This window comes from Canis aureus, chromosome X (genome assembly GCF_053574225.1).
Source record: "Canis aureus isolate CA01 chromosome X, VMU_Caureus_v.1.0, whole genome shotgun sequence".
Taxonomy (NCBI): Eukaryota; Metazoa; Chordata; class Mammalia; order Carnivora; family Canidae; genus Canis; species Canis aureus.
In genome coordinates, this window is record NC_135649.1 from 124,303,441 (window position 1) to 124,329,492 (window position 26,052).

The 26,052-nt window shown below is 66.3% G+C and overlaps 1 protein-coding gene across 2 annotated transcripts in view; it reads left to right on the forward strand.

Moving 5' to 3' along the window:
• Positions 1–206: 206 nt before the first annotated feature.
• PPP2R3B (protein phosphatase 2 regulatory subunit B''beta) overlaps positions 207–26,052 on the forward strand; it is a 35,980-nt gene continuing 10,134 nt past the window's right edge. Inside the window, exons 1-3 of one of the 2 annotated variants that reach the window (XM_077888897.1) lie at positions 207–1,218; positions 17,877–18,062; positions 25,852–25,955. In XM_077888897.1, the coding sequence (XP_077745023.1) occupies positions 913–1,218; positions 17,877–18,062; positions 25,852–25,955 (596 nt within the window). In that variant the 5' untranslated portion in view covers positions 207–912. Of the gene's footprint in view, positions 1,219–10,333; positions 10,591–17,876; positions 18,063–25,851; positions 25,956–26,052 lie in introns of those variants that run through there. The other variant, XM_077888898.1, reaches the window with a different exon arrangement.

Genomic DNA, 26,052 nt, shown 5'->3' on the forward strand with positions numbered 1-26,052 from the left:
GCCGTGATGACGTCACGCGCTGCGGTGACGCGCGACGTGGGCGACCTTGTTGGGGAGCGCGGCCGGCGCGCCCGTTTTGAAGCTGCCGGGGCTGCGCCGGCCTGTCCGCGCTCCTGACGCGCCGCCGCCGGGACGCCGCCGCCGGGACCCCGCCCGGCGCCCCTCCCGCTCCCGGGGGCGCCGCCCTCCGCCCGGACCTCCGCCCGCGCCCCCGCCGGGGCCCCCGCCGGGGCCGGGCTCTGTCCCCACCCGCGCCCCGCGCCTCGCCTCGGTATCGGGCCCGTGACCCCGCGACCCCGCGACCCCGCGACCTCGAACTCCGGGTTCTAGGCGCGTGACCCCGCGACCCCGCGACCCTGAACTCCGGGTTCTAGGCGCGTGACCCCGCGACCCCGAACTCCGGGTTCTAGCCGCCTGACACTCCGGACCCGCGACCCGGCCGTGACCTCGCAACCCCGGGACCCAGAATTCCGGATTCTAGGCGCGTGACCCCTGAGACCCCGCGCCCCGGCTCGTGACCCCGGGACCCCAATCTCTGGGCCTGTGACCACGGCGTCCCCAAACTCTGGACTCCGCGCCCCCAGCCCGTGACCCCGAACTCCGGGTTCACAATCCCTGGTCCCTGGGACCGGGAATTCCGGGTTCTACACGCGTGACCCCACGACTCCGAACTGCAGGTTGGCAATCCCTGCCTACCCGGGACCCCGAACTCCGGGTTCGGCCCCCAGGGCCCGGGGCTGCAGGCCCGGCACCGTCACTAGGCCGGCTGTCACCCCGCCCGTCCCCGGGACCCGGGACTCCCGCTGGTGGCCAACCCCGGCCTGGCCGAGCTCCATTCCGGCCACACTCTGCCCGCAGCGTCCGGCGGGGTGCCGAGGAGGGGCTCCCCGGGAGCGCGGCTCGGCCGTCAGGATGCCGCCCGGCAAAGTCCTGCAGCCGGTCCTCAAGATGAAGGTGGACGAGCTGTTCCTGCGCTGGCTCAGTGAGTCTAGCACACAGGCGCTGCTGCGGGACTGCCTGCAGCGGATCAAGGTGCCCGGGAGGAGCCCCGGCGCCCTGCTCGCCCCCGCAGCGCCCGCCTGCAAGCCCGGGGTGCTGGACGGCCTGGGGGTGCCCAGCCTGGCCCCCGCGTCCACCGCGCTCCCGCTGGGAGCCGCCTCAAGTCCCAGGAGCGGCCCACACGCACGAGGGACTCGTCGATCCACGGGGACCAGAGCTGTAAGTCCATGCGCACTTCCGCTCGCACCTCTGAGGGTAGCATGGGGGGGTGGGTTGTGACTGCACCAGCGTCGCGCTCTGGTGGGTCCCCACACGGCGGCCCTGCGCGCTGAAGCCGACCCGCGGCCGTCTGGCTCCTGAGGTTGCTGGAGTCGTGGCCTTCAGGGGCCTGCTTTTGCAGTTTCTTCTAGAGGCTCGGGCGTGGAGCCTAGAGGTAACTGCCTCCTGTGTGGTCTCGTCCCTAAAGGGTCCGGGGTGCTTACAGGCAGGGGTGCAGCGGACGAGGTGTGGATTTCTGCCGCCAGGCTCCGTGGCCCTTCAGAGCCCTGCCGCGGTGGCCGCAGCAGTTCACGAGCAGGTGTGGCTGGTGCCCACTGCTGCGCCGGGACCTGTTGTGACGCGGCCCACGGGGTGTCTGCAGGGAGCAGGCAGGAGGCTCAAGGCTACGCCAGACCCCGCCTGCTGTGGATGCCCCGGGTCGCCCCCCAGGGAGGCTCTTCCAGCTGCAGGCCCCAGACCGTCCTGCCTGCCCTGGCTCGGGTCGCTGTCCCCCTGACCTGCAGGACCAACACGCGGTCTGCGGTCGCACCCGAAGCGCTCGTCGCCCGGAGGCCGCGGGGCGTGTGAGAGGCCAGCACTCGCCTCTCGCAGGGCCGGGGGCATCCGTCCTCAGCAGGTCTTCTCGGGGCTGACCCCGAAGCCCGTCTCGGGGAGGCTCCTCCGCTCTCACAGGTGCATTCTGGAGCCTTGGGACCCCGTGACCTCGCGTGAACCCCGTGGGGCCTGCAGGTGGCAGGTCAGCCCTGCATGAGGACGGGCCCTGGATGCCTTCTGAAGGGCGTGTTTCTGTAAAGCAGGCTCGGAGGTGTGTGGCGCTGCGGGTTAAGTTCAGGTGTTCACAGCACAGAGAGGTTTTTCATGTCAAGTGGGAAGCACATTGGGCAGGAGGGGACAAGGGGACTTGGGAAGACGTCCCGTGTCCCGCCTCGCTCAGAGGCTGCAGCAGTTGGGCCGCGGGAAGGCTGGCTGATGAGCGGGGCCGCCTGCAGCCATCTGACTGGGAGGCGTGTGGCCACCTGCCCGTGGGCTCGGGCAGGGTGTTTGGGCAGGATGCAGCTCTGGTCCCACAGTGCTCGGGCAGGGTGCAGTGCTCTGGGCCCAGGTTGCTCGGGCAGAGTGCTTGGACAGGATGCAGCTCTGCGCCCACAGTGCTCAGGCAGGGTGCTTGGGCAGGGTACAGTGCTCTGGGCCCAGGGTGCTTGGGAAGGGTGCTCAGGCAGGGTGCGGCTCTGGGCCCACAGTGCTCGGGCAGGTACTTGGGCAGGGTGCTTGGGCAGGGTGCAGGTCTGGGCCCAGGGTGCTCGGGCAGAGTGCTTGGGCAGGATGCAGCTCTGGGCCCACAGTGCTCGGGCAGGGTGCTTGGGCAGGGTGCTCAGGCAGGGTGCAGGTCTGGGCCCAAGTCTGGGACCAGGGTGCTAGGGCAGGGTGCTTCGGCCGGGTGCTCGGGCAGGGTGCTCGGGCAGGGTGTGGCTCTGGGCCCATGATGCTTGGGCAGGGTCCTTGGGCAGGTGTTTGGGCAGGGTGCTTGGGCAGGGTGTGGCTCTGGGCCCAGGGTGCTTGGGCAGGGTGTGGCTCTGGGCCCAGGGTGCTTGGGCAGGGTGCTCTGGCAGGGTGCTTGGGCAGGTGCTTCGGCAGGGTGCTCAGGCAGGTGTGGCTCTGGGCCCAGGGTGCTGGGGCAGGGTGCTCAGGCAGGTGCTTGGGCAGGGTGCTCGGGCAGGGTGAGCGCTCTGGGCCCAGGGTGCTGTGCATGCTTCCTCGGCTGGCTGCCAGGGCTCGCGGATGCTGTGCGCCGGAGGGGGGGGGGGCACACTAGTGAGCTACACGATTCACGCCCAGTCCACGGAGCACCCGAGTCTCACTTCCAGCTCGGGTCATGGTCTCTGTCATGAGATCCAGCGCCGCGTCGGGCTCCACGCGCAGCACAGACTCTGCTGGAGGCTGTGCACCTCTTCCTCTGCCCCTGCGCTCTCCCCCCGCAAGGCAGAGACGCACCCCGTGTGCTGCCGCAGCCCTGAGATACCCTGAGGCCCGGCGGGTGCCGGTGCAGGACGCGGGAGGAGGCAGGGAGGGGCTGCTGGGACCTGCCGCCGCCTCGGGGCCATGGGAGGTCCAGGGAGGGGCTGCTGGGACCTGCCGCCGCCTCGGGGCCATGGGAGGTCCCTGGGCTGCTCGGCAGTGCCCGCGACCAGCAGGGCAGCCGTTTTGACGAGGAGCAGAACGCGGTTTTTCTCTTTGGGGTTTTCACGGCAACGTCGGCTCTTGTCTGGGACGTGACGTTGACCTGAAGCGCGTCCTAGCATGTTTGGAATTTACGGACTGTTTCAGGGGAACCTCGGGCAGCGAGGTGTTCTCACAGGGACCAGATGCCAGGGCCCCAGTGCCGTGCTCCCCGCCCACGCGCTGCGGCGGCCGTGTGAACGGAGACCGGATTCCCAGGCACAGACGGGACGAGACGGTCGGGTGCTGCTCACGGTCTGAGGGCAGGTCCCAGGGACAGAAGCACCCTGCTCCAGACACGGGAAGGCGGAAGGTGCGCCCTGTGCGGCGGCTTCTCAGCCCTGCTCCGTGTGATTCCCCAGCTGCGAGGACGCGGAGGCACAGGTCGTCCAAACGCTCCCACTGAGCGCCCGATGGCCCTGTTACGTCACGCACCCCGCGAGTGTCGCCGCACACGGATTGCGTGATGGGTTTGCAAACACGTTACATAAATGCTAGGGACACTTGGACGGCCCCCTGCCTGACTCCCCGTGGAGAAGATGGAGTCTGAATGGGGGGGACTCCATGCGTCTGACTCCCACAGTCCCACCAGGATGTCCCTGCTACGATGACCCTAAACGTGCCTCTAGGGAGGTTCTTCCCAGGGCAGTCAGAGCTAACTGTGCACGGGAGTGTCTGCGGGACTTCCTACCCCGGGGACCTCGTCCACGGGAGACATCGAGGTGCAGTTTGAGGGACCACGGACCCGGCTTTCCTTCCTAGAGGACGCAAAGTGGTGCTTTAAACAGATGTTAGAGCTGAGGTCTGGTCCAGCAGCCAGTTCACGCTCCCTGCAGGGCCTCCCCCTACTCCTCCCCCCCACAGTGGGGAACGTCCTGGCGACCTGGACCAGTGGCCAGTTCACACTCCTCCAGGGCCTCCTGCCTGCTTCTGCCCCCCATGGGGAACGTCCTGGTGACCTACCATGTTCGTTCATCCTCCGTGTGCTGTGTGGTGAGCGATAAGGACTCAGGTTAGAGTATAAGTAACCCTAACGTCGCCTCGTCTCACCACGTCTCAGAGCATTGTAGCTCCTGGGCCTGGGGAAGCCCCGACTGTCCCTGGGGGACTCCCCCAGAGGCGCACTAACGCATCAGGGGACAGGATACCCAGGATACCTTCGCCTGTGACCACCGTCAGCAGACACAGCGTTGGCGGTGGGATCTGACGTTCCTGAAACGCCAAGGGCCGCCGCCTGGGCAGTAGAGCTTCCTTTGCACCCGCTCTGGTCGCCGATAAGGTTCCCTTCGGGTATTTCCTCCGGTCTTAGGTTGGAGTCTCTTCTAACATGGAGCCGGGAGGGTTCTCTGTATAAAGCTTGAAGCACGTGCTTTGTAACGCAGGTGTTCTGAAGGAGGTAGGGGGTGTGAGGACTTGCTCACGACGTTGGGGGGTATGGCGGTCCCTCGGGAGGGGTGCGAGGGCCTCCTCAGGTGGCGGGAGGGCATGGGCCCCCTCAAATGGTAGGGGGGCATGGGACCCTGTCTGTTGGGGAGGGCAGAGTGTCCTTCAGGACGTTCTGGGGTTCAGGGGCTCCCACAGCGGGTGGGGGGATGCAGGGGCTCCATGGCAGGTGGGGACACTTCTGACTCTCGGGGGGCCCCTGCTGACTCACAGGGCCTCCAGTCTCCCCAGCTCCAGAGAAGCCGGCCTGGATGCTGATGCCCCAGAGGCTCACCTGCCCTGCGGCTCGCAGCTGTACTGTCCTGGACGTCACCTACGGGAGGGTCTGTCCCCAGCTGCACCTGCCCCGATGCCCCTGAACGGCTCCCTGGCAGGTGGACAGCTGCCACTTCGGGGTGCAGCTATCGCAGACATTAGGTGGCCTGGCTGTCGCCTAGGCGGTGCTTTCCCCTTTCCTGCTCAAGCTCCGTTCACTCTGACACACCACCGTGTCCCCCAAGCAGCCAGTGTTGTTGTGAGGCTCGTCTTCTGCAGCCGTGCGTCCTGCAGATCGCCAACAGCTGCGTTCCATCGGCACCCCGTGGTGGTGCCTTCCTTTGGGCCTGTGCCGCCCGCTGCGTCCTGGGCTGCTTTCCACTGTCATGATGAATCCCGCTGAGGATTTTAGTATTTTTTTTTTTTAAAGACTTTATTTATTTATTCATGAGAGACACAGAGAGGCAGAGACACAGGCAGAGGGAGAAGCAGGCTCCCTGCGGGACTCGATCCCGGGACCCCAGGGCAACGCCCTGAGCCGAAGGCAGAAGCTCCACCCATGAGCCCCCCGGGTGTCCCAGGACTTTGGTTTTTAAGTGTTAGTGTCGACGTATGTTTTCGTTTCTCTTGGGGAGACGCCTGCAGTGCAGTTCCTGGGGGTGACGGTGAACACACACTTAAAGTCTGGGGAACCGGGCGCGCTGTTCTCCAGGGTGGCGGCGCCTTTCGGCGTCCCGCGGGGGGCGCACGGGATCTGCCCGCCCTCCCTGTGGTAGCTTCCATCCCGCTCCACACTGCGGGCGTCCGCGTCCCCGGAGTCACGCCATGCACGCCTCACGGGACGGCTGTCAAGCAGCTCCTAGGGTTTTGGCCGGGGGTGCGCTGAGGCCGTGTGTGTCATCGGTGAACTGTCCTCCTCCCGCGTTGCGTCCTTCGCGGGCTTGCTCGCTTTGCGTGGACGTGCTGCGGTTCCCTGCGCGACCCGTTACAGCTGCTGCACGTGCAGCGTCCACTGCTGCTCGGTGACGTCCTTTCCCTTCGTGCTCACGTCTCCGGAAGCAGGAAAGCTTCACGTGTCGATGACGTGCGACTTGCCACGGGTTTTTGTTGTGTCCCAAATAGGACATGGCATGATCTAAACAGTCTTTGCCACGCTCAGGGTCGAAAAGGTTTGCTCCTCTTTCTTCTATGAGATTTGCAAGCTGGGCTCTTACATTTAGGTTTTGGGGTGTGTTTCAGGCTATGTTTCATACGTGGTCATCCTGCGTAAGGTCCGTCCTACGTCCTGGACCGTCAGAAGGTTCGCAGTTGCTCTTCAGGAAGAAGTATTTTAAATGTGAATCGGACGGCAGGGACCGGGGATGCTTGTCCCTCTGTGCCCCTATGTCCCCCCCACTCTCAGAAATATACCTCTGAACTCTTGAGTTGCTAATAATCTTACCCCAAAACGTACGTACAGGTGGACAAATGAGGAAAAGCTTTCTTTTTTTATATTTGGAATAAGATTTCGGGCTTGTAGCAGCGTTTCCGGTGCAGCAGTCCCATCCGTGGAACGTCTCACAGAGCCCCGTGCCGTGGTGCCTGGTTCGCGCACGCCTCGGTCGCTGCAGAAATCCGCAGCAGGGAAGCCAGAGGACTTCATTTGAAGGTGGCGTTTTATCCGGCCCGGTGAGGCCACACGCAGGCGCCCAAGCTCTTGCATGGCGTGCCTTGCTTTGCCGTGGGCCTCCTGTGCTCTGGCCCCATCGCCGCGGCGTGAACAGACCGCCCCATGCTGAGGACCTAACGGGCAGAGCTCACAGCTCTGGGGCGGCATGTGGGGCCCCTCGGGGGGCAGGCGTCTGCTCTGCGTGGCGGTCTGCTGCCCGCCCTGTGTTCACGCCAGGAGCGTTGCACCAGCAGGGAGGGGCGGCCCCGTGCACGGCTCACACACACACTCCCGTGGCGGCAGCGATGTGTGGCCCCCGCAAGAGCCCACCGTGTCCTTGTGGGACAGGCTGCGGTCACGTTGCAAGGGGGAGGCAGGGAGGCCCTGCCCGTGTGTTCAAGCTGCACAGGTCACATGTCCTGTTGGGGGTATGCAGGAAAGAGGAACGCAGCAAAACCAGCCGGCATGGCCGTGCTTGGCAGGACACCCCACGGCCCTGTCTGATGCACGCCATCCCCGGATCCCTTGTCCTGGTCGCGTGGTGTTCGGGCAGCCTTCCTGCCAGTGGCCTCTGGGTCTGAGTGGACCAGCCTCCCTGTGGTCTCACACAGCACGCCCAGGTCGCCCAGCACCCGCGTGTTCCGGGAACCTGGCGGTTTGCACGCCCTGCCCAGGTCTGAGTGTCTGGACGCCTCAGACGGGGTCGTGGCAGACCTGTGAATCCTAGAAGACCTATAAGAAGTGGCAGAGATGGACTTGCTGGGGTGAGACAGTGGGGAGGTGGGGGTGGGGGACGTGCTCCGGAACAGGACTTAGAACAGGAACAGGGAGGGTGCTTAGGGCACTCGGGGCGGCGCCCCTGCTCTCCCGGCCCTAGGCCCCGTAGCTGCAGACTCGCGTCCTTGTGGGGGGTCCAGGCCCCCAGGTGGCAGCACCAGGAGGAGCCCGAAGGACTCGCAGGACTCGCAGGGATCGTGAGCTCATCGCTCATCACTAATGCGCCGCCTAGCCTAGGGCCGGACGTTCATAATCGGGGCCGGGGCGGGGGAGGGGAGCTCATGGGAGCCCTGCATTTCCATAAACCTGAAAGCGAAGCCTGTTATGGAGGGAAGGTGGGTGCAGTGTGCTCTGGGCCAGTGCTTAGTGACCGCTGGCATTTCCTGGATGTCCCTGTCCCTGGAGCAGGAAGAGAGGCCACGTCCACCTGCTGGGAGTCCACCTGCTGGGAGGCGGGATGGCAAGTGCAGGCGGATGAGGTGTCCCTGGAGTCCTGCGGTTTCCTGGGGGCCCAGCTCTAGAGGGTCTGCAAAGGAGACGCCCGCCCATGTCCGTGGGGGCCTGGTTCAGGAAGCGGCGTGTGCTGGAGCTAACGCGGCTTCGTGCTGCTCCGGGGTCCTGCGTGTCTTCGGGACGCCTGTGTCTCTGAGTGCGCTTATTCAAACAGTACCTACGCCGTGTGCTGGACTGCACCGTCCGCGTGAACCCTGTGCACGTGGCTGCTGTGCCTGCCAGGCGGTGCGCACTGGACAGACCTCAGAGGAAGGAAGGGAGAGATGCGACGGCGGCGACGGGCAAGGACCAGTAAAGAGCTGCCATCTTCTGGGGGGTTGCAGAGGGCAGCAGCCCCCTGGGTCATTTCCCTTCTGGGTGGCCACCCAGGCGCTGGCGGCCAAGGAGCCTCAGGGGGAGCAGATTGCGGGTGGGGTCCTGGGGCACAGGCGTCCGGGGCGGGGTGAGGCCTGCAGCGAGTGAGTCGTCACAAGAAGAGGGCCATCTTTCTCCGGAGGACACAGTGTTGTCCACGGAGGGGCATCTCGGCTGCCCATACCCCAAACGTAACACTGGCTAGGTACTCAAGTGTTTCTGTCTAGTACATGGCAGGCCTTAATCTGGGCCGCGCAGGTGGGCTCCCTCTGGGCCCTGCAGGTGTGCTTGCTCAGGGCTCTACACGTGTCCTTTCTCAGGGCTCTACAGGTGTGCTCGCTGTAGGGAGTACAGGTGTGCTCACTGTGGACCCTGCAGGTGCGCTCATTGTGAGCGTGCAGGTGCACTTGCTCTGGAGAGGGCAGGTGCGCTCACTCTGGGGTGTGCAGGTGCACTCACTCTGGACCCTGCAGGTGTGCTCACTCTAGAGTATGCAGGTGCACTCACTCTGGGGCCTGCAGGTGTGCCCATTCTGGGCCCTGCAGGTATGCTCACTCTAGAGTATGCAGGTGCGCTTGCTCTGGCGTGTGCAGGTGCACTTGCTCTGGGCCCTGCAGGTGCGCTCACTCTGGGGAGTACAGGTGTGTCAGTGGGGAGTGCAGATGTGCTTGCTCTGGGCCCTGCAGGGGCGCTCACTATGGGGAGTACAGGTGTGTAGCTCTGGGGAGTGCAGGTGTGCTGGCTCTGGGCCCTGCAGGTGCACTTGTTCTGGGCCCTGCAGGGTGGTTGGTTCCTGTCAGTGGGATGGCTGGACGCTGAGGTTCTGCTCCCCTTTGCTGCTGGGTGTGCCTTAGTGTCTGTGTCACACCTGGGATCCTGTCCTTGAAACCACTCGGGTCACATGGGGGACCTCTGGCAGGCTTTGGGGGTCGGCCTCCTCCTTGCGTCTTTCCTTCCTGGTGCCGAGGGAGGTGGAGAGCCTGGGACGTTAGGTTCCCAGCCCCCTGCTCCGTCCACTCTGTGCTGTCTGTGCGCGGTCAGGACAGTCCCTGTGCGGCCGCGGCGTGGGGCCACCTGTGCTGTGTGCCTACATCAGCTTGCATTGTGCCCGTGTTAGTAGGGGCCGTCCTACGTCACCTGGACCGGGTGCGCCCTGCTGCGTCCTGAACCTCACATACTGTGCTCCGTGGCCCTCTGGTCACTTCCTGCAGTGAGCGTCCCTCCCTTACCTGGGTCGCCTTCCCTGGTAGCTCCTCCGCTGTACCAGTGGCCTTTGCTGCTCCCCGCTTACCTGCGCGTCATCCAAGGTACACAACCCATATTCCGCACAAGCTGCCCTACGGCACATGGTCTGCCTCTGCCTCTGTAGGAAGGCCGGGTGGGATCCTGCAGGCCTCGAGGACCCCGTGCTGTATTTCCTCAGCCCTAAGTGCAGAGGGCGGGTGGTGGCGCAGACCCCTTTGTTCCGGGCAGGATTTCAGGGAGGGAGCAGCTGCTCTGGAGAGCGCCCCGCCCCCCTCCGCCGCCTCTGCTGACTAGCTGGGTCACCTCCCAGCGGGGACAGCGCCCCCGCCCCGCCCCCGCCCCTGGGGCCAGCAGGCGTGTCCCACAGGGCTCCTTGTGGGGCGCAGGCAGGAGCAGGGGCGCAGGCAGGGGCAGGGGCGCGGGGAGCGCGGCGGTCAGAGCACCCCAGGAGCCGGCTCCGACGGCTCCCTCCTGCCCAGTGGCTCCCGCCCGCGGCCGTGGGGAGGAGCGGGAGCCCCCCCCTGCAGCCATGTGCCCGCGTCAGCCTGTGGAATGCGCGCCGCCCGGGCCCGGCCCCCAGAGCGCCCGGCCGGCCACGCATGGAGCGCGCTGAGCCCGGCTGCCCGGACCGTCCCGCCGGGCGCCGCGGCCCCCCTGAGCCCCCCGAGCTCGCACAGCCCCGCGAGCGAGAGCGCAGCGCCTGGACCGGCCTGCGGAGGCCCGTGCGCGCCGATATGCGGCTCCGGGAGCTGTCGCTGCGCCAGGACCCCGATCTGCGGCAGGAGCTGGCCTCCCTGGCCCGCGGCTGCGACTTTGTGCTGCCGTCCCGCTTCAAGAAGAGACTCAAAGCCTTCCAGCAGGTGCGGCGGCGGGGCCGGGGGGCCGCGTCCCGGGATGGGGGCTGGCGTGCCCGGGCCTGCCCTCTGCGGTCGGGGTGGTCGGGGCGTGCGGGCGTCCCCCGGAGCGGGAGCCGGGCAGCCGGTGTGCCTTGGGCCAGCCGCCCCGCCCGTCCTCAGCCCGTCCTCAGCCGCCCCTGAGGACCGCCGTCCCTGTAGCGCGCCTGCACCGCCTGTCCCCCAGCTGCTGGCGGTCCTCGGGAGTCATCCCCGGGGCTCTTCCCTGCGTGAACCATGGAAGCGTCCCCGCTCCCTGCCGTGTCCCCCCGGGGCTCCCGCAGCCTGTCGTCAGGGGCTTGTACTAACCCGCTGGCTTGTGAACTTTGTCGTCCCGTGAGCTCAGAGGAGGAAAACGTGGCTTTGTGTGTGTGACTGTGTATGTTTGTGTCTACGTGTGTCTGTGTGCGTCCGTGTGTCCGTGCGTGTCTACGCACGTGTCTGTGTGTCGTCAGCTAGTCTCAGGGGACCCCGAAATTGAAAAGTCTGGCTCTTCCTGTGAGTTCCCAAGTTACTCTGTATGGCGGGTTTGTCTGTGGCCTGTCGCCCTCCGCCTGCCCCCTAGTGCTCAGGTGCCAGGGGTCGGTCGGGGACAGGACCACAGGTTTGCACGGGGGTGACAGGACAGGGGGCCGTATGTGGGGACAGGATCGGGTGGACTGGACGGGGCAAAGGATGGGGGGTGGATGGGGTGGGCACAGGGTGGGTGGTCTTGGTGGGGGGGACAGGACGGGAGAGTGGACGGGTTGGGGGAGGACAGGGCACAGGATGGGTGGTCTGGGTGGGGGGCACAGGAGCGCAGGGCCGGAGGGGGAGACAGGACAGGGTGGAGGTAGGATGCGGCACAGCAGCACAGGTCTGGAGGCGGGGCACTGCTGCCCAAGTGCCTTCTGTCTGGGCCGACTGACACTTGTTACGTGAAAGCCCAGCGTTCCCTTGGCACGTGGGGACTGGGCGCCCATGTGGCCTCAGGAAAGAGCCCCCAGAGTCCCAGGTCTGTGCGGGGCTGGGAGGGGGAATCAGTTGTCTGTGGGGGCATCGGGGGCGGGGAAGGGCTGCTTGGCTGACGCTGCGACTGCAGTTTTAGGGTCAGGAACTGCTGGGCCCTTTGTGCCTTGGGGGCCCCGAGGTTGTGTGGGGAGGTGGGTGGAGCTGTGCTCTGCTCCCTCCATGTGAGGAAACCCGGAGCAATTGGCCACGCCAGCGCCTGCTCGGGATCTTTAAGGCGGAGGGAAGATCAGGGGATCGGCCCTGTGCAGTCCTCACACCCGCGGCTGCTCCTCCCGGTGTGCTGGGTGGGCTGACCTTCCAGGTGTCGCCTTGCGCTGGGCCTGGGCCGCAGGTGGGCTGACCGTCCTGCCAGTGACTTGCCCTTGCCCTCGGGGCTGGGGTTCCTGAAGCCCTGGTGGTCCTAGGCTGACCGGCATCTCCAGCATCACTGTGGGGACAAGTTCTGTGAATTCCTTTAGCAGGAGGCTGTTCCCGTGCGGGAGACAGCAGTCAGCCGTGTCCTGCGGGGGGGCGGGGGGGGGACGGGGTGTACGGGGCACAGCGCCTCTTTTCTGAGGGCCCTGTGGTCAATCAGATGGTGTTTCTCGTGGGGGGGTAGGGACGGTTCGGGGAGGAACAGCGGGGTGGGGGGGTTCCTGGCTTCCTTCCACCCCGGGGTATCTGGGTGTGGATGTGCACACGGCCCTGGGCACAGAGCTCAGCATATGCTTGTGCCAGCGGGGGCCACCGGCACGGTGGGTGGGACAGAGATGGAGGGACATAGATTGCTAGATTGCGGGTGATACAGGGGATTGCAGGGGGCGGGGAGCGGCAAGGGCAGGGATGAGGGAGGATGGGGGAAGGTGGGATTTCGGGAAGTGGCCTGACAGCCCCACAGGAGAGAGGCTAACTGGGATGCAGGAAATGAGATTGGGAGAGATGGGGAGGGGTGAGGATGGGGGAGGGGGATGAGAGGGGAGATGGGAGGGGGGAGGATGGGAAGGGGGATGAGAGGAGAGACAGGGAAAGGTGAGCATGGGAAGGGGGGTGAAGGGAGAGATGCGGAGAGATGAGGTTGGGGGAGGTGGTGGATGAGAGGGGAGATGGGGAGGGAGGAGGATGGGAGGGGACAAAAGAGACGGGAGGGCTGAGGATGCAGAGGGGGATGAGAGGGGAGAGATGGGAGGGGGAGGATGGGGAGAGGGATGAGGGGACAGATAGGGTTGAGGATGGGAGGGGGACAAAAGATGGGAGGGGTGAGGGTGGAGATGAGAGGAGAGATGGAAAGGGGACACATGGGGTGGGGCCTGGTGTTGCAGGAGCTGGTGCGGAGCAGCCTCGGGCACAGCGGCTGTGCTGCGTTGGCATCAGGAGTGTGTCCACGTGTGTCTGGGCTGCGAGCTCGCCTCACACCTGCCGTCCCGGGTCCTCAGGCTGCGGCACCCACTGGGGGCACTTATTCCCTGATGCTGCAGCCCGTGGGCCCTGGGTCAGGGAACCCCACCCCGGCCCTCGGATCAGGATCAGGGCTGCCCTGTCGCCTGCGCTGGCTGAGCTGGAACGCCAGCAATCGCTCCGTCGCCCCCTGCCCCCGGCAGTGCTCCCCAGGCTCCCCCAGGTGGAGCGGCAGCCTGTGCACCCTGGGCGATGCCTTGGTCCCCGCTCCTGCCCCTTGTCACTGCCCGTCCTGGCCCTGCAGGGTCCTCCACGGGGACCATGGGCCCTGCACCGAGCCAGGGGAGGCCCCGTGACGCCATCCCCAGCTGACATGCCTCTATGTCCAGCCGGCCGCCCCCGGTGACTTCGGGGCCTCTGGGCTCTGGCTGTGGGGACCCGAGCAGGGCTGCAGGCTCAGCGGGGTCACGGTGCTGGGGTGGGTCGGCTCCCTGGACCCAGGCTGCCAGGGCCAGCAGGGGACAGGACCGCCTGTGGGTGAGGTGTGGGAGGCGGCTGACTGTCCGTGGTGCCCCGGCCGGGGTGGGGGTGGGGGGAAGACCTTGCGCACAGTTTCCACCCCGTGGGCGCGGCCTGGTGGAGAGCAGACCCTCCCTGTGTGCTGTGCCTGCGGCACCGAGCTGGAGCGAGGTCCCGAAGGCCCCAGGGGGCCACATTGGCCTGGTCCCTGCCCCTGGGAGCCCGTGTCCCGCCCCAAGTCACGTGTGCTGCTGGGCCACCCAGAACCTCCCCAGGAGCACGGCCCGTGCCGAGGCCATTCCAGCTCCTCTGCACCGCGGCCTGAGCTCGGGGGTCCTGTTTCTGCACCCCGGGCGTCCTGTGCGAGGCTCCTTGGCACGTGTGCCCCGTCACAGGGACAGCCCATGGGAGGGGAGGAGAACGTGTGCCTGGGGACCCTTTGTCCCCCCACCCCCCCGCCGCGGCCTCAAAGTGCCTGAAGCTCACCTGCGCGTCCCTCGGGGCCCCCCGGCCCACCCCAACAGCAGCTGCGCATCCGCGGCCCAGGTAGGGGTGCGCCCTGGGCCACTGCAGCTGACACGCACCCTGCCCAGCGCAGCTCCATGGCCTGTCAGGCCCATCACCGTCACTGGGCTTTTCCTGCGTGTCTGTCCCGCGGGAGGGGGTGAGGTCCCTTCTGACGTCCCCACCCTCACCCTGTGACAGGAGGCCGGTGTTCAGACAGGATCCCCCCGGCAAAGCCACAGCCTGCACTGTGTGTGTGCCAGGTGCGGCTGTCCACCCCGAGAGGCCGCGGTGGCTTCGATGGGAACCCGTGGGCAGCCCCCATGGATAGGGGTAGCCCCGCCGTGTGTGTGCTGGACGCCGCGGCCGTGCTCCCGCTCGGCGGCCTCGTGGTGACTCAGTGTGCTGGACAGAAATAGCTCTGCGAGGGGACGTGTCGTCTTTATCAGGGAGTTCCGGGCGGCGTGCCCCACGGGCTCACACAGAGGGGGCGGCCGGCAGGAAGGCGGGCGCAGCACCTGGGAGCCGGGCCCCACTCCTTTGCTCCGCGCGCACCTGCCGGTGCGGGTTCGCCGTCGCGGCGTGTGGCCTTCTGGAGCCCAGGGACTCAGCCGAGCCCTGCTCCCACTGGGCGGCGGCTGGGGTGGCCGGCTCCCAACGGCACCCGTGGCCCACAGGAATGTGCGTCCTGCAGCTGTGCTGCCGCCGGGTCTATTTATGTCCCCGAGATTAACCCTGGACGTCCCCGCAGCCTCGCCGGGCTGCGCTCCGGCTCCTGGAGCTATGCGTCGGGCTATGGGGCCTGTGGACACGAGCCCTGGGAACCTGGGGCCTGGGAACACGGACACGGAGCCCAGCCTCCCTCCTTGCTGGCTGCCCCGTGGCGCTTCTGCCCTGGGCGCCGAGGCTCCGTGTGCAGCCCCGGTCGTGGCAACAATGCTCCATGCACGGCCTGGGTCACGGTCCCCCTCCAGGGTGCAGAGTCCACGGGCCCCCCAGGGCCCCCTCCAGGGCGCAGAGTCCACGGGCCCCCCAGGTCCCCCTCCAGGGCGCAGAGTCCACGGGCCCCCCAGGTCCCCCTCCAGGGCACAGACTCCACAGGTCCCCCAGGTCCCCCTGCAGGGCGCAGAATCCACGGGCCCCCCAGGTCCCCCTCCAGGGCGCAGAATCCACAGGTCCCCCTGCGGGGCGCAGAATCCACAGGCCCCCCAGGTCCCCTTGCGGGGCCCAGACTCCATGAGCCTCCCAGGTCCCCCTCCAGGACCCAGACTCCACTGGCCTCCAGGCCTCCCCTCCAGGATGGAGATTCCCCAGGGCCCCCCCCATCTCCCCTGGAGCGTTGGCAGCCTGAGGCCGTGCTTTCTCGTCAAGGTATAGATGGTCCCAAGGGCATTTTGAACAAGACCCTGTTGGGCACCCGTGGGGCCCCGAGTCAAGGGTTAGTCTGGGCACCTGTGCCTGGACGCTGCACAGGTGAGCTCTCCTGACCCTCGCAGCTGCCCTGGCTCGGCCCCCAGTCTGCTCTGTGGTTCGGGGTGGGTGTGGGGCCCAGCGGCTCGGAGCCCTGCTGCCGTCTGGCTGGGAGCGGCCGGTGTGGCCGTTACCTGCTCGCAGCACCTGTTGGCCTCCTGTGACCCTCCTGCAGGAGTGGGGGGGGTGTTGGCCGTGGAGGCGGGATCTGAGCCTGGTGTGGGAGGGGCTGACTGAGGGAGTGGGGGTGTCTGGGGCAGGCCATGCGGAGTGTGCCAGAGGCCCTGCACACCTGCCCCTGCCCAGCTCCTGGGCTCCTGGTCCTCAGCATCCGCCCCTGAGCAGGAACCCTGCTCCCTCAGCAGCCTCCAGGGGGAAGGGGGAGGGGCGGTGCCCGTGCAGGGGAGGAGGGGAGGCTTCCCCTGACCTGACCAGGACTCCAGTGACCTGCTGCATGTGTGCAGCGCAGGGACGGGAAGCTGTGTCCCTGGGCTCCCCTTTCCTCCAGCCTGCTTTGTGCCCCTCCCATCCGCACCCCTGCACCCTGCACCCAGCACCTCTCTGCTCCTTCCTCCCCCTTCCTCTCCCTGCCTCCCCCTCCCTTCCCCTCCCTCCTCCTGCCTTCTGACCCTCTCCAGGCACTTCCCTCCTCTCTCCTCTCTCCTTTCCCTCCTGCCTTCTTCTCTCCCTTTGTGTCCCCCTGGTCCCCTCCCACCTCCTACCTCCCTCCTCCTTCTCTGTCCCTCCCCCCTCCACATTTGGGGGCGTCTCCCTCACCATCCCTGTGCACCTCGCTATGCAGCTATGTCCCCTGTATGGGCGCCTCCGCCACCCCCACTGTGAACTGAGGCCAGGTCTGATGAGTGGGAGCACATGGCTCCAGGGGGAAGGCTCTGCAGAAGAGCGGAGGGGGTGAACAGATGGCTGACCGTGACCAGACCTGTGACTGTGGAGGGGATAGGGACTGCAGGGTGGGAAGGGGATGGGGACCATGGGGATTGTGACTAGAGGGGACAGGGACCACGGGGATCTGTGACCATGGGGGCCACGGGGAGCTTGGGGACCTGTGACCTGAGGGCAGGGACTGTGGGGACTTGTGACCACGAGGGGGGACAGAGACTGCAGGGATCTATGACCATGGGGCGGGGGACGGGAAGCGCGGGGACCTGTGACTGGAGGGGGGCACGGGGTCCAGGGGAACCTGTGATCAAGGGGACGGGGACCGTGCCTGTGGCCGTCATGCAGCTGGGCAGAAGCCCCGTGTGTCAGGGTGACCGCCTTCGGGGTCCAGGCCCTGCCCGCGCAGGTGAGGCGGGTGCATGTCCGTGTCTGGGCGCCCCTGCCAACAGTGGGGATCCCTGTTCCTCGGGGTCGGGGCTGCCGGGCCGTCCCCTGTAGCCGTGATCCCAGTGTGCCCTGGGCGTCTACCCCCTTCCCTGAGACCCTCCCTGTGGGTGAGCATCAGCCTCCGGTCTGTGGGCCTGGGCACCTGGGGCGGGGGGCGGTGTTCCCTGCTGGGTCTGCAGGACAAACCCCCAAGCACTGCTGGGAGCCCGGGGCGGGGCAGGGGGGCAGCCAGGGCCTCTGAGCGCAGCCCGGGACGTCCCTGCCTCGCTGTCCCAGGCCTCCCCAGCTCCAGGCGGGTTCCGGTGGCCGTCCCCCATGGCAGCCTCAGCTGTCGTTTGTCCCTGGGGGTGGACGGACGGACACCCGTGCGTTGGCGTGCGCGTGTCACCGACCTGTTTCTGGGAAAGTGCATACGCGTTCAGGAGCACACCAATCCGGGATTTTACTGACGTAACCCGGCACGCGGACGGCTGTCGCTTCACGAGGTGACTGCACATCCCCTGCGTCCGCTCTGCCGAGCGGCGGCCAGTACATGTCATCAGCGGGGCCGGGATGGTGCTGGCACATGGAGCCGCCACCTTAGCTGCCACCACGGGGCGGCCCGGGCCGCGCTATGTGCGGCGAGCAGGGGGCGGGCGGGGTGCTGCGTGCGTGGCTCCCGCGGGTCGGGTCAGGGTGCTGGGCGGGTCTGGCGACCTCTGTGCTGCACACGCTGGGTCCCCTGTCCTGGGTGCACGCAGCCGCCCGTCACCGACCACCTGAGCCCTGGGCTGGCCCTCCCCTGTCCACGAGCCTCCGCGCCGCCTCCTCGGGCAGCCTAGGCGTCCCTGTCCCCGTCCCGCAGGGTCCAGCCTGGGGCAGGAGCTGGGGTGGGGGGCTGGCAGCGTGGGTGCGCGACCCCCGCAGGGGCTGCTTGCCGTCGTGTGTCTGGATGTCCCGGGTGCATGTCCTGCTGCCCGGCCCCTCCGCATGGGCATGGAGAGCAGCCCGGGCAGGTTCTGACGCGCGTGTGTCTGTGTCGTCCCCAGGTGCAGGCCAAGAAGGAGCAGCCCCTGCCGCCCGCCGCCAGCCAGAACATTCCTGCCTTCTACTTCCCTCGGGGCCGCCCCACAGACACGCTGCACGTGGACGCCGTCATCTCCAAGATCGAGCACACCTTCGCCCAGTTCCCGCACGAGAGAGCCACGATGGACGACATGGGCCGCGTGGCCAAGGTGGGCGCCCACGAGTGCGCAGCTCGGCTGCTCACCATCCCAGTGGCTTGCCCTTCGAAGCCCGCGTGGGACTGCGTGGGAGCCCCGCCCGACGAGGCGAGGGACGCGCGGCCTGGGTCGCGGTCCCGGGCTCCCCCAGCCTCTGTCCCTGGGGCTGCGCACAGGCCTTCATGCGGTGTGATTTCATGCCAGGGACCGGCCTGCGGTGGCCTCGTGTGTCCTGGACGCCGTGCTGCAGGCGTGTCCGCGTCGAGGTGTGCAGGGCTGACTCTGCACACTCTGGCTGTCGTCCTGCTGCGGGCGTGCACCATGTGGACTCACGCGTGCCCCGTGAATGCGGCGTCCCGGACCCAGGTGTCCATGTGCATGTCCGCGGTGGCTGTGCGGGTGGCCCTGAGTGGGCTCTGTGGCAGCACGCGAGGGTTCCCACAGGCCCGGCCCGGCCCTTCCCGTCTCGGGGTGGACGGCTCCCGTGTGGGCCCCCCTGGGTTGTGCGCATACCCATCCGCAGAGCCTGCAGTGCTGATGCTGCAGCAGGAAGCGGCTGTGAGTTGCATGCACAGTCCCCCACGCGAGGGCATGTGTCCCCTGGGCGCTGAGCTGCCCGCGTGCCCCTGCGTCCCCTGCCCCGCGTGCTCCTGCACAGGTCCTCCCCGTGCTCCAGAGGCCAGCACTCCCATGGGCTGGGCCTGTGTCCCGTGTTCACGATTCTGCCGTCCAGGCGCAGGGGAGGTTTTCACGCTGACGCACGTCGTCGCACCCAGGATTTCCTTGTGGCTTGTGCTCAGCGTCATTTACTGGGAATCCTTTCAGGGCTGGGGAGGTGGAGCCTCCTCTCTCTGCAGGTCCAGGGCCTGCAGCTGTGACGAGAACGCGTGTCACAGGTTGTGAGGCGGTTGTATGTGGCGCTGTCGGGGTACGCTCTCCGGGGAGGTCTTGGCACCCCCGGGGGAAGAGCGAATCACGGGTGCACGTGGATCACTGGATCCTGCCCCTGTGCAGACACGTGTGTTTCTGTTGTGGCGCCACGACTGTGCTGTGGCGCCACGACCGTGCTGTGGCGCCGTGCTTTGTGGTCACGTTTCAGTGGGGAGTGTGGCTCTCGTGCATTGAAGGTGTTGCTCAGGGCCGCCTAGGCTCCGGGGACTCCCGGTCACGCCACGGGGCAATGGAGGGGTTGTGGGTTCTACACAGAGGTCAGCGGGTGAGCTCCTGAGGGTCAGGCTGCGTGGCCGTGGAGGGGTCGTGGGATCTGCACAGAGGTCAGTGGGTGAGCTCCTGGGGGTCAGGCCGCGTGGCCGTGCAGGGGTCGTGGGATCTGCACAGAGGTCAGCGGGTGAGCTCCTGGGGGTCAGGCCGCGTGGCCGTGGAGGGGTCGTGGGATCTGCACAGAGGTCAGCGGGTGAGCTCCTGGGGGTCAGGCCGCGTGGCCGTGCAGGGGTCGTGGGATCTGCACAGAGGTCAGTGGGTGAGCTCCTGGGGGTCAGGCCGCGTGGCCGTGCAGGGGTCGTGGGATCTGCACAGAGGTCAGCGGGTGAGCTCCTGGGGGTCAGGCCGCGTGGCCGTGCAGGGGTCGTGGGATCTGCACAGAGGTCAGCGGGTGAGCTCCTGGGGGTCAGGCCGCGTGGCCGTGGAGGGGTCGTGGGATCTGCACAGAGGTCAGCGGGTGAGCTCCTGGGGGTCAGGCCGCGTGGCCGTGGAGGGGTCGTGGGATCTGCACAGAGGTCAGCGGGTGAGCTCCTGAGGGTCAGGCCACGTGGCCGTGGAGGGGTCGTGGGATCTGCAGAGGTCAGCGGGTGAGCTCCTGAGGGTCAGGCCACATGGCTGTGGAGGGGTCGTGGCTTCTGCACAGAGGTCAGCAGGGGTTTCCTGGGGTCAGGCTGCGTGGCCGTAGAGGGGTCTTGGGATCTGCACAGAGGTCAGTGGGTGGGTGCCTGGGGGTCAGGCCGCATGGCCGTGGAGGGGTCGTGGGATCTGCACAGAGGTCAGCAGGTGAGCTCCTGGGGTCACCCCTTCATACCTGCCACCGTGTTCACAGTCTCTCCTGCGATCTGTGTCCGCGGGCTTCTCTCCGTGTCTTGGAGCTTGTCTTCCTCCCAGTGAGGTTTCAGAGTTTCTGCGTGAACCCTGCACGTCTTTAGTTAAATTCGTTCTCTGCTGCTGTTATCAGTGCAGTTGTGTCACGCACGTGTTGTTCAGACGGCCTTTGGTGAGTGTGTGAAAGTGCAGTTGATGCTCTGTGGATCTCGTGTCCTGCACATGTGTGACCTCACATGTCTGTTGTCGTGCTGCTTCGGGGTGTCCGTGAGTGTCCACAGGGGAGAAATGTGTCAGGGGTCCCTCTGGCCACCATCCTCCCCACCGCGCGTGTGCATGGCTCCTGTCCTCTCTGTGCCTCCCTGTGCCACTGGCTCAGCTCCTGTGTAGCGTGGGGGCAGCTGGACGTGTGCACGGCCCTGGGTCTGCGCTGCTCTCGTGCGGAAAGGATGCGGTGTCCCACCCACGAGTGGGACGTGAGCTGTGCGCTTTGCGCAGCACGTGTGTCGGGGGGGGACGTCTCCCCACAGCATGCGAGCTGCAGCGGGACTTGGGCTGTGCGCTGCGTGTGTCACCTGCCTCGTGTGCACCTGCTCCGTGGTTTGGTGTTTCATCCACCTGATCCCGTGTTTCCGCGTAGCACCAACCTCTCCTTCAGGGAATACCCGCCGTGGCCGCGGGGCGTCGTCCCCTCTGGGTGTTCGTGCTATCGGCTCACTCAGGATGTCACCTGCGTCCATGTCCCTCAGACGTTCTGTTGCCATCTGGGGACTCCTGCGTCTCCGTTTCACATTAGTCACATGGCTCATGGAGCAGGGGTCACACGGGTTCCCGTCTCCCTTCGCAGCTGGGCCTCTTAGAGGATCGTCAGACGTCCACAGGCGACGCTGATGGGTTCATCCCGTGTCGACTGGCCCCTGGTGCAGCGCGAGCTCCCCAACCGTGCCTGGCTCGTGGTCCTGCTGCGGGTCTGCCTGGCTGCCCGCCTTGTCCCCGTTGCACGTTTTGTGTCGTGACGTGTGTCTGGGAGGTCCCTGCATGTGAGGCCGGCATCATTTCCTGTGGGCGCGTCCGAGTTCCTGTTCCACCCTCACCCGTGGGGGTCACGGGCTATCGCCCATGTCCTCTGGCCACCCAGCCCCTTGTCCTGTGGCCGCAACATGTTCCCGCGGTCGCTCACGTCCCCGCGTCCCGCCCGTGCCCGTCCTGTTTCCCCCAGAACCCGGCCCGCAGGACAGCGGACCTCCGGCTGCAGCCGCAGTGACGCGTGTGACCATCAGGCTGCGACAGTGGGCGCGCCATGCTGCAACCTCTGGCTGAAGGAGCGGGTTTCAGGGGTAAGCAGCACGTTCTCACGTTCCCCCCGAGGCCCCCGGAGAAGCAGGCTGATGCGGCAGGAGGCCAAGGCTCCCCCACGCACCGTGCTGTCCGTGTGGGAGCCGAGTCACAGGCACATGGCGCCGGGTCCGCACACACCACAGTCATGTCTGTGCTCGCTCCCACGTCGGTGCCGCCGTCTCGGTGTCATGAGTCCCCCGGGTAGTGTGTGCATGAACACGTGACGCATTGGCCATCGGGCCCCGGCAGCGGTGCCGCGTGACGTGTACGGGCTGGCGATCACGGACGCGGGCAGCGGCGTCCTCGGGCACGTCTGCTTGGCGTTCCTGGTGGTTTGCGGACACGGTATTGGAGGAATGTCCGCGACGCCGGTTCACGGAGACGTGCGCTCGGTTCTCCGTGGTGCTGCTCGTCGCCCAGTGCGTGACCCGTGGTCCTCTGCCAGGACGGTTTTCCTCCTGCCGCCGTTCCCGTGCTCGCTCCTTGTCCTGGGGCCTGTGAGGAGACCGGAACCGAGAACCTCCCACCTCCCACGGAGCCGCTGCCCCGAGGGCACAGGCCCCTTCACGGAGCGTGTCCTCTCTGCTGACGTCGTGCAGGCGGCTTTGCTCTGCTAGCGTGTACCCGTAGACTCGGTTCTCACCTGTTCACGTGTCTCTGAAACGGTTCTTTGTGTGACTTGTACGTTAGTTGCTTCGGTATTTTTTCTCGTTTCCTTGTATCGCTTTTAGCGTCCTGACCAGGCCTGCACGTGAGCCTCCAGGGACTTAGTATTGTTTGTCTCGGCTTCCTTTGTCGTGTGGCCACAGTGGAGACGGATTCGGCTCACTTTTCACATGAGCACCCGTCAGCTTCTGGGATCATCGTTTTGTTTTTTTGGTCGCGATTTCTGCGCTCATCTTTACCATTTTCTTGCAGGTTTTTCTACCTGGTTGTTCTTTCCTAGCTTCTGCAGTGACTCGTTCCTTCTTGGTCAGCGTCGTTGGTGTAGAGTTGACATGACGCACAGGGAGATTCCCCGTGTTACACGTACAGCGCACTGTGTCTCGTGAACGTGTCCCCCGCACGCGTCCTCGTCAGGGCGGGGAGTGCCGTCCCTGCCGCCAGACTATCCTTGCAGCTGGTCCGCTCCTGGCTCCCTGCCCGTCACACACAGGCTGGCGCTATGTTGCCGCTTCAGGAATATCATGTGGCAGGGACCGTGCCGTGCTCTCTCTGTGCTTCCTGGTGTCTTTCACACGGAATAATTGTGATACGCCCCCCCCCCCCCCCCCGGCTCACAGACTGCCGGAGGCTGCCCGCTGTGGACACTCGCTGTGCCTTATGTGTTTCCCAGTGGGCCAGCTCTTGGTTGTATCCGTGGTGTTTGCTGAGGAGAGCAACCGTTGCGTGTGTGTGTGTGCACATCTGTATCTCGCAGGCAGCAGATACTCGGACTTGGCATTGTTGGCGACGGGTTTTATAAGAACCTGGAAATGCCTTCCAGAAGTGCTGTCCGTGGCACATCTCCAGGCCGCAGTGCTCGAGTGCGCCCGTTCCCCGCCAACCTCCCTGGCGCTTGGTTCGACCCTTTGACTTCAGCTGTTCCACCGCGTGTGTGCGGGCACCTCCTCGGGGCTTTGTTTCTCATTTCCCTGGTGGTCACGTTGAGCACTTTCTGGTGTGTGTGTGTTTCGCCCGTGCACGTCCCCATCCTCCGCGGCTTCCCTGAGGTGTCCCCGGGGCGGACGCAGGCACACGCTTCCTGTGTGTGATCTGAGGAGCTGTGACCTGTGTGTGTCCCTGACACTGTGCATGCAGTCCGACGGTACGCACTCCCTGTGCGCCCCGAATCTGCCCTTCCTGGCCACCTGCTCGTCCCTGGCCGCCGGAAGTACTGTTGGTTAGGTGACTTTTCTGGGATTTTCCGTTTACAGAGTCACGCAGTAGACACTTCTGTCTTTGCTGTGGTAAAACTCACGTAAACTGCCATTGGCATCTTACCAGTCGTAAGAGTACGGTCAGACCCGCTCATGACACGTAGCCTGTTGTGTGCCCGTTAGCATGATCTGGTTCCAGAACGTTCTCATCGCCTCAGCAGACCCGCCGTCCCCCAGCTCCTGGCACGCTGTCCGCTCTCTGCGGCCATGGACGGTCTGTTGGGGATTTCTCGGGTCCTCGGAGCCCCTGCACGTGGCAGCAGGTGTCAGCGCTCTGCTCGCGTTCACGGCCAAGTAACTGCATTCCATGTGGCTGGGCCGCGTGGTGTTGACGTGCTCGCCCACGGACGGGTGTGCGTGCATGTCAGATTTGGACGGCTGTGAAGAACGCTGCTGTGCACACGGGCGTGCAGGGTTTGGTTAGAGTCCGTGCGTTCAGTTATTTTCCAGGTGTGTGTATCTACACATGCCCTTGCCCCCTGACTGTGGACTCCATGACTGTTCCGTGTGTAAGCACGGAGGACCCGGGCATGCAGTTTCCACAGCATGGCAGCAATTCATGTCCCCGCCAGCCGTGCACGCGGCCCCCCGGCCTCCATGGCCTGAGCCCACTTGTGGTGGCTGCTCTGTCCCGTCAGCCGTGCATCTGTTGACACTGTCGTGGACTGTGCGTGTATGACCGTGTGTGTTCTCACCTCAGTCGTGCATCTTAAGAGTGGGGTCCTGGTCTCCTGTTGACCTAGCTCGTGTGTTCCGTACCGTAGACCCGCGTGCTCGGTCACTTGTGCACGTGGAGACCATGAGCACGTCTGCTTGAGGGTTAGCATCTCGCTCCAGGAAAGACCTCAGTGGCCTCCTGTGTCCCCGGAATTCGTGTCCGCTTGGCGGTCAGGGTGTCCTCACAGAATGGCCCAGGGCCGTTCCTGACCAGGCCCTTTTCTGGAGCCTTCTGTCTGGAATCGGGTTTACTTTTGCATCTGTGTTCAGTAGAACCCACACGGGAGCCCAGACGTGTCTGCGGTCGGACCCGTTTCTTTCCGGGAAGGTCAAAAGACATTAGTCCCTGTGACTCCCGTGCTCTGCTCGTACGGTCGGTTACTCCGTCCGTGCTCGTTGCTTCCAGCACCTTGGCCCCGGTTCGGCAGGCGATGATGCGCCTCCGTCCCCCGCCATGAATCCCAGTCCTGCCCTCGGGCCCTTGTCGCTCCTGTGTGTCCCGCCAGGGCCCTGGCTCAGCCGTGTGGGGACGCGCCTGCCCCTGCGCAGGCCCCAGCTGGGCGCAGAGGGGTCCTGCGCTCCCGTGTGCGCTGTGGGTTTTCCCCGCAGGCGGTTTATTAGAGTCTCTGACCGGCAGAGGTGGAGCTGGGGAGAGCGCGCGCCCCGTGGTCCTGTGGTGACGCGCTCGAGCCCCGTGCGGGAGGACACGTTACTGAAACTGCAAAGAAGAAACCAGAGAAAGGCGCCGCCCGCGGTCGGCATCCTGCGGGGGGGTTTCCTCGCTGCTAGCGTCTAATGCCGTGCCGCGCGCCGCCGAGGGTCTGTGGGATGGCAGCGCGCGCTCCTGACCCGCGGCGGCCCCGACGCCCCGCGCCCCTGCACAGACCCTGGCGCTTCCACGTGCGCGCCCAGCACGAGCATGAACAGCCGCCCCTTCCTGTGACCGTGGCAGGGCCGCGTGGGGCCCGGGACTTTCTCCCCAAACGTGTGCACGCGCTCATGGCCAGGCCTCGGGGCTCCACACACCTGGCGGGCAAAGCTTCACGTGGCACGTAGAGTGCCTTGCAGACGTGTCCCCAGGGCTGTGCCACGCGGGCGTGAAGCTGTGCGTGCCCACGCCTTCCTGACACCTGCGGGCCCTGCGGGGACGGCGGACATCCCGACTGCTGCTTTCTGACGCTTGCGCCTGGCGACTCCTGCCGAGGGGCGCTTACCTGCGTTCATGCATTTGAGTGGCGGCCTTCAACTGCCGGTTTCGCCGCTGTGTGCGTGGAGGATGCCGCCTCCGCCTCCGCCTCCGCCTCCCTGGGCTCCTCCCTCCCTCCTTGCGGTCCGAGGCCAGAGCTTCGGTGTCTGTCCCCAGCCTGTGTGCCGGCGCCCCCGCCACACGCCACACCGCTGCCCACGTGGAGACGTTCAGGGGCACTGTTGTCCCTGTCGCATGGCCCGCCCGTCCTCACGCTGTGCGTCCCCTTGGCCACAGTCGTTGCCCACTGCTGGACCCGCAGATTTGGGGGGCCTGCTGGTCACGTGCTGCAGACCGTCCCCGTCCCCGTCCTGCATTCCCGGCACCCAACATAACAGCTGCCATGGGTGCCTCTTGGCTGCCGGTGTGTGGGAACCGAGTGTGTGCTGTGTTGGGGAGGAGCGTGGGGGCACCGTGCGGGTGGGGTGCACGTTTGGGGCACCTCGTGCAGCGGGCTGTCGGCATCCTGCAGGGCGCATGGGGGTGCTCGGAGGCAGGTGCTGACCCTGCGGCCCTTGTGTCCCCGCTGCAGGCGTGCGGCTGCCCGCTCTACTGGAAGGGGCCGCTCTTCTGCAGCGCCGGGGGAGAGCGCACCGGCTCCGTCTCCGTCCACAAGTTCGTCGCCATGTGGAGGAAGTGAGTCCGGGGCCTGCGCGGGGACGGGGTGGGGAGGGCAGGCGTGGCCCCAGGTCCCCTGCTCCCCGGCCTGACCAGGAGGGGGCAGCGGCCTCCA